This window comes from Macaca mulatta, chromosome 1 (assembly GCF_049350105.2).
Source record: "Macaca mulatta isolate MMU2019108-1 chromosome 1, T2T-MMU8v2.0, whole genome shotgun sequence".
NCBI classification, from domain to species: Eukaryota; Metazoa; Chordata; class Mammalia; order Primates; family Cercopithecidae; genus Macaca; species Macaca mulatta.
Window position 1 is genome coordinate 112799438 of NC_133406.1, and position 7869 is coordinate 112807306.

The following is a 7869-nucleotide window of genomic DNA, read 5'->3' on the forward strand; positions in this document are numbered from 1 at the left end:
TGGCTCACACCTGTAATCCTAACACTTTGGAAGGCCGAGGCAGGAGGATTGGCTGAGCTCAGGAGTTCAAGACCACCCTGGGTAACATAGTGAAACACTGTCTCCACTAAAACACAAAAAACTAGCCAGGCATGGTGGTGCATGCCTGTAGTCCCAGCTACTCAGGAAGCTGAGGCATGAGAACTGCTTGAACCCAGGAGGCGGAGTTTGCAGTGAGCAGGGATATACTCTGGCCTGGGAGACAGAGAGAGACTCCATCTCAAAAAAAAAAAAAAAATTAGCCAGGTGTGGTGGTAGATGCCTGTAATCCCAGCTACTCCGGAGGCTGAGGCATAGGATCACTTGAACCTGGGAGGTGGAGGTTGCAGAAAGCAGGTTCGCACCACTGCACTCCAGCCTGGGCAACAAGACCAAGACTCTGACTCAAGGAAAAAAAAAAAAAAGTTGTTATCTCTAAGGATGAATTTTAATATCTATCCCAACCAAAGAGCCCCAGTATAACACCCAATGAATGAAAATGATTTCAAAGTAATACACTGGACCAGGTACAGTGGCTCATACCCATAATCCCAGCACTTTGAGAGGACGAGGCAGGCAGCTCACTTGAGCCCAGGAGTTTGAAACCAGCCTGAGCAACATGGAGAAACCCTGGCTCTACTAAAAATAGGAAAATCAGCTGGACATGGTGGCCCATGCCTGTGGTCCCAGCTATTCAGGAGGCTGAAGTGGGAGGATCACCTAAGCCCAGGACAAGGAGGTTGCAGCATGTCGGTGCACTCCATCCAGGGCCACAGAGTAAGACCCTGTCTCAAAATAATAATAATAATACACTGCTTATTAAAAAAACAAAATTTCTCTAGTAAGCATTGCAGGAACATTCTGAAGGTTAATAAGGCAGTCAGAGGATTACAATTTGCTACAAACATAAGACAAGCACAAAAACACAATTCTCATGAAGTGGGAAGGAGAAGTGAAAGCAACTTGTCTAAATTTCAGGGCAAGAGATCCTCCAAGATATCCCCTATCATCTCCAGGGATGGTCAGCAGGCTACAAAGCTTGTTTCTCTGCTACCTCAACAGAAATAAGTTCAGGCAATGAAACAGTATTGTGCAATGCAAAGCTGATACTGAGGGGAATGTCCTGATATCAGAATCAAATATGTAAAATAAATAAAATGAAATTAAAAGGCCAGGTGCGGTGGTTCACGCCTGTAATCCCAGCACTTTGGGAGGCCAAGGTGGGAGGATAAGGAGATCGAGACCACGGTGAAACCCTGTCTCTACTAAAAAAACAAAAACTTAGCCGGGCGCAGTGGCGGGCACCCATAGTCCCAGCTACTCAGGAGGCTGAGGCAAGAGAATGGCGTGAACCCGGGAGGCAGAGTTTGCGGTGAGCTGAGATCAGCCACTGCACTGCAGCCTGGGCAACAGAGCGAGACTCCGTCTCAAAATAAATAAATAAATAAATAGGAAAAAAAACAAAACCAAAACCAGAATCAAATATAGTGTGTGACTTTGTTCAACAGCAATATCCAAGGCTATCAAATCGCACCTCTAATTCAGCCTAACCCCACAGCCTGAAAACAAGTCACTAGCCTGGAATAAATAATTTATTTCAGGCCAATTAGCAGAGACTGATTTCACTGTTTTTATCTATGACCATTATCCTCATAAAGAGGATGTAGTACACATAAATTTTAAGTATCTGTAACCCGTGGTGAACAATCTCCAAGAAAGTTCCCAACTTTACTTCGAGAAAAAGGTGCTCTGCTTTAAGGTGTGTTGCCACTTGCTACTTTTAGAATATTACCAGCCTCCCAATTGAGGACCCATGTCCTAGAACACTCTATAAGCACTCTACCGTGTCTGGGTTTCCTTCCAGAAGAACATTGATGGCTCTGTTGACATCTCCATTGCAGTCATGCAAAGCAATCACACATTCATCCTGGTTCTTTCCTGTAATATCAATCAACTGAAAGAGAAAAAAGAGCAACCATCATGAACAGGCTTATGCTCACACTCCCAATGAAAGGAAACTAGGTGAAGGGAAACGGTATCAGCTGAGTTTGAAAAAAACAGGTTTAAAAAGCAAAAGATGAGGGCCAGGCACGGTGGCTCATGCCTATAATCCCAGCACTTTGGGAGGCCGAGGTGGGCGGATCACTTGAGGTCAGGAGTTTGAGACCAGCCTGACCAACATGGTGAAACCCTGTCTCTACTAAAAATACAAAAATTATACAAGTGTGGTGGTGGGTGCCTGTAAGCCTAGCTACTTGGGAGGCTGAGGCAGGAGAATCGCTTGAACTCAGGAGGCAGAAGTTGCAGTGAGCTGAGATCGCACCACTGCACTCCAGCCTGGGCCACCGAGCAAGACTCCGTCTCAAAATTTAAAAAAAAAAAAGAAAGAAAAAGGATGTAGAATTTGCCTAGCAGGTTTTCCAGAACCACCCCACCCCTAAAAAAAAGGAAAACGGAGAATTTTGGTATTCTATTTCCAAAAGCCAAATATTAACACCTGTGGTTCAGGGATGAGGTCAAAAGTATTTACAAAGCAATTAAGCATCAAATACAGAACCAAACTCTGAAACACACAGGCTTCAGCATGAATTTCCACATTTCCTATATCCACAACTGCTCAGTTTCTACAAAATGGCATCAGCAACAGGCAAGAGGTTAAAATTAAGATAAAATTTCCAAACTAAGTATCTATCCAAAGGGCTACAACAGGCGGGGTGCGGTGGCTCACCCCTGTAATCCCAGCACTTTGGGAGGCTGAGGCAGGCAGATCACCTGAGGTCAGGAGTTCAAGACCAGCCTGGCCAACATGGTGAAACCCCACCTCTACTAAAAATACAAAAAAATTAGCCAGGCGTGGTGGCAAGCGCCTGTAATCCCAACTACTCGGGAGGCTGAGGCACGAGAATTGCTTGAATTCAGGAGGCAGAGGCTACAATAAGCCAATATCATGCCACTGCACTCCAGCCTGGGTGACAGAGTGAGACTTCATCTAAAAAAAAAAAACAAAAAACAAAACAAAGGGCTACAATAAATGAGAGAATGAAAACACTTATTTATCAGCCTGACCTATTATATTTCAGGTGAAAATTCTCCCAATACCTACAGGAGAAAGTATCCTGGCATCTATCTATGGTATTTGATTATGCCTTAATCCTGGTATCTTTTCTCATAGCGTACAGTAAATTAGTGGTACACTCACTTGTTTCACCTTCTCCTCAAAGTCAGCATCATTATGGTCCGAAATCATCTGTGCAAGTCTAATTTGTTCTGCAGTGGCCTAGGAATTGAGATGAGATCAAGAAAGCATAATCATGAGGCAACAGTTTAGAGAACAAAAACCTATTGCGTCCGTCTCCACTGCCCCAATTTTCTTTTCCTTGTAACAAATGAGCAAGTAATAAAGCACCATTTAGGACACTTAAATCAGGGATAGGCACGGGTGGTGGCTCACGCCTGTAATTCCAGCACTTTGGGAGCCCGAGGCACGCAGATCACCTGAGGTCAGTAGTTCGAGACCAGCCTGGCCAACATGGTAAAACCCTGACTCTACTAGAAATACAAAAATTAGCTGGGTGTGGTGGCGCACACCCATAGGTCCAGCTACTCCGGAGGCTGAGGCAGGAGAATTGCTTGAACCCGGGAGGACGAGGTTGCAGTGAACTGAGAGCGCCACTGCACTCCAGCCTAGGCAACAGAGCAAGACTCCACCTCAAAAAAAAAAAAAAAGATGCTTAAATCAGTAAAATGACAAAAATTGAGTGAAACTGTTACAGAAAGAGTAAGGAACTCATTCACCAATCTTCACAGTTAAAGGGACTTCCGTCTTAGAATCACAGAACCACTCTGAAACATCTGCCCCTTAATTCATATTAAGTTACAAAGCCATGTGTAAACTCTATTCTTATTTCTGTGATAACCAACACCATCCTCTTATTCTTAAAGCTTAGAATACTACAAGTCTGACAATAGACTCAACATATCTTCTGTATATCCAGTGTATGTTAAGATACTAGGAATTTTACTGCCCCAACTAAGTATTATAATTCTACCAGAAATTCACCTGAAAACACAGATGAAAGAAAAATGCATAAGGGGAAAATTCCAGTCTTACATATTCAATTTATCTGACCATAATCAAATATAAGTAATTCATTCACATTACATACCAACTAACATCAACCTGATGTGAGAAACAGAATATATCTACGTCAAAGTTAATATCCAAGAGATTAATTTACTCCTTAAAACTTAAAATTGAGCAATGCTCTAAGGTGTTTCGTTTAGTTTTGAAGAAACACAGTGAAGCTGCCAGCTCCTCGTGGGAAAGGAACAATCAGGTAAGGCCTCAATGGGACCGGATAGGAAAATAAAAGATAAATGGGGGAAAAGAGGAGCAAAGGTTAAAATATGGAATGGAAAAGGCTGGCTAGAGAGATATCAAGGTGGGATAGGGTGCAGTTGCTCATGCCTGTAATCCCAGTACCCTGGGAGGCCGAGGCAGGTGGATCACCTTAGGGCAGGAGTTCGAGACTAGCCTGACCAACACGGTAAAACTCTGTCTCTACTAAAAATACAAAAATGAGCTGGGCGTGGTGGCACACGCCTATAATCCCAGCTACTCAGGAAGTTGAGGCAAGGAGAATTGCTTGAACCCGGGAGGCGGAGGTTGCAGTGAGCCAAGGTCGAGCCATTTCATTCAAGCCTAGGCAACAGAGCGAGGCTCCGTCTCAAAAAAAAAAAAAAAAAAAAAAGAGAGAGAGATATCAAGGTGGAAGGTCTAAGAAACAGAAAGGTATTGCTAAAATGGCCCAGGTAAGAAAAGGGAAATGCTATCTTAAATATCTTAAGAGTTACAGAGCCGGGCAGTGACTCACACCTATAATCCCAGAAGTTCAAGACCAGCCTGGGCAACGCAGCAAGACTACCATCTGTACAAAAATTTTAAAATAAGCCTGGTATGGTAGTGTGCACTAGTAGTCCCACCTACTCAAGAGGCTGAGGCGGGAGGATCACTTAAGCCCCAGAGGTTGAGGCTACAAATGAAAGGTGACTGTGCCACCGCACTCTGACCTATGCAAAGGGAGATCCTATCTTAAAAAAAAAAAAAAGATAAAAAGCACAGGACCCCTAATAAAGTGCTAAGCCTCATAATACACTATCAAACAACAAAAAAGTAAGCATTCTGCCTTACAGCATGTCATGAACAGTTATCAGAACCTAAGTAAAAACAGAGCCAAGGACTAGAAAACAAAAATAAGGAACCTAAACCAACAGTTCAAAGCACAGAATGATGCTGTACTGCATGGAAACCAGCATCAGCTGGCAATGCTATCCATGAATCCATATGCTTTGGGTTATTTACCTGTGGCCGCTGCTTGTGCTGTGTCTGGTTTTGGTTTTGAGGTTGTTCCCAGTTTCCCCGGGCTCGGTTAGTGCCCACCGACGTCATCATTTACAGTATATACAAATAACAGTATTTACAAGGTAGAATACTGAAAGATTTAAAAGAAAATTAGGTATTAAATGTGGGCAAAATACGTTAACTCTCTCACCAGCACCTTCAGCACCAAACACTTTCACTTCTTCAAAGGAACAAATCAAGAAGATTCATTTATTCTTACAACATAATTAGCTTGATCAATTCCTTAAGGAGCTATAGCTGTTAATCCATTTTTATGTAACAAGAAATGTATAAAGCATGTGTAAGCGACTTTTTTAAGAAGTTACAGCAGTTTGGTTACTAGTCTCCTATAAGCACACTTTACATTTAGCTAATAATCAAAAGCCTTTTATATAGGTGCAAGCATCTAAAGTACCTTTGACAGAAGTAAAGATAATCAGTAATGTCTGGAAACAAAAGCCTTCCAGGAAGGAAATTAGTCTACACTCCAGAAAAATAATTTTAAATACTATATTCAATCACCTAAGAAAACAGCCTTACCTGCCTTACAACCTTTTTTTATGTAAGCTGCATGTGACCTCCATTGTTTGGGAAAGCACAAGTTCAAGTCTAGACTCTTCTTTCTCCCTCAAGTTTCATCTCTCTCAGTATGCTATGGGTTTGTTTTGTGTTTGTGGGGTTTTTTTGTTTTTTTAAACCACAGCCTTCAACAGGGTACATATTAGCCCCAACGACTTTGTCCAGAATCTCTGTTCTCTGAAAATGATTCCAACACACTGCTTTCACAGGTGCTTCTCTTGGTCTCCTAGTCCACATTTTCAAGAAACCAGAATGGCAATTACCCTCCACCACTCACCTTAATACACAAGGAATCTCAAATTTGTCTCAAACCAAAAGCATCTAGCACAAAGTTTTATTTGGAAGAAAGTGCTTCTAGGAAATCATTTTAAACTTGAGACCTTAATGCTGGCAAGATGACTTAGTTGAGTCTTTAAAGAGACACAGAACACACAGGGCTTTCCCCAAACCAGAATATAGTTTTTGTTACAAGACTTCTAACAATGAAGGATTCTACTGAATTCAAGTTCCTTTAGTTCATACTTTGTTTTATAATGCAATCTCAGCTGCTGCATTTAGTACAAAAGAAAACATTAATCATATGATGGAGTGCTCAAAATAATAGGTTACTCTGCCTTTATTCCCTTCCAAAGAGGATAAGTTTATACTTTTCTGCTCTATATTTAATTTTTCTTGTTAATGAAACCTTATACAGCATAATTCTAGACTGCCCAGAGATATTACTGGATTCGAGTGGGAGGAAGGACTTCTAAAGAAATATGCAAGGATTAACTATTAGGGAAGTGAATTTCATCTGATTTTCTTGGATGTCACAGAGAAAGTTGACTTTTTCTATGCATAAATTCTTCACCAAGTTGCGTCAATAGGTTACACAGGTCTTTGCATCAAGAAAGATTTTTTTAAGGCAGCTTCAGGTAATTTTTAAGCCATTACCTCTTCTCCCTACACATATAGGCACACAAAGACCCATAAATATTTCAAGCTAGAAAGGATTATTTGCTACACAGTAGCCCATTTTCCCAGGTTAGCATTATAGCCAAGTTTCAACTTTACAAAAAAAAAAGTTGTTTAACCAAGTACCCCGAATCCAAATCAACAAGACTACATATACACATATATACGTATATATATCAAGATGAGAGGAAAACTATTTTGTTTTAAAATCGGCTCTAAGATGAACTTTCTAATATGGCATAGTCATTTCCAACCCACTACTGTAACTTACAAATAATGACTGTTTTCTACTCCACATGTGATATCAATTTGTGAGAATAAGTTATATTGCAGGCATAAACTGCATGACTAGCTATATACGATTGCATATACTGTACCAGTCAGATGTAAACATATTAAAAAGTCATCTTGAAAGATATAATTAACCAAGAAAGAAAAAAACCCTCCTAATCACTCTTGCTAGTAACATTTCCCTCTTACAAGTGCTTCGAAATGTGACTAAGAAAATTTTACCACCTAGTAGTGACAACGCTGAGCAACAGGTCAAAAGTAAGTTATCTGGAATGGATCACTTGAGGGCACAGAATTAGTAGCAAGCAGACCCATTCCCAGCTATCACACTGGAGGCAAAGATCTTGTTACTTACTTGCTCTTTCTTAGAATATAAAAAGATTTAAAGGAAGTAGGGTGAGAAGTATTGGAGACCAAGGAAATAGTGCGAGAGTAAACACAGGTTTCAACACAGGAGTGCCCTTGACTCTTTTCTGAAAACCAGCTACTTAAAAAAATAGCCAGAGAAATTTCACTGAAAAAACTAAATAACAAATATTTATTGAGAATCTACTATGTGTCCAATACTTCAGGAAAATACAAAAGCAGTATGACTTGGTAGCTGCCCTCAGGGAGCTTACAATCTA

At 41.0% G+C, this 7869-nt stretch overlaps 1 protein-coding gene across 50 annotated transcripts in view; it reads right to left on the minus strand.

The window, feature by feature from the left end:
* Positions 1-7869, minus strand: part of UBAP2L (ubiquitin associated protein 2 like) — a 58278-nt gene that overhangs the window by 48322 nt on the left and 2087 nt on the right. For all 50 annotated transcript variants that reach the window (XM_077945775.1, XM_015110638.3, XM_077945820.1 and 47 more), the window contains exons 2-4: positions 5381-5510; positions 3218-3295; positions 1862-1972 (exon numbers count right to left, since the gene is read on the minus strand). In XM_077945775.1, the coding sequence (XP_077801901.1) occupies positions 1862-1972; positions 3218-3295; positions 5381-5470 (279 nt within the window). In that variant the 5' untranslated portion in view covers positions 5471-5510. The remainder of the gene's footprint in view (positions 1-1861; positions 1973-3217; positions 3296-5380; positions 5511-7869) is intronic.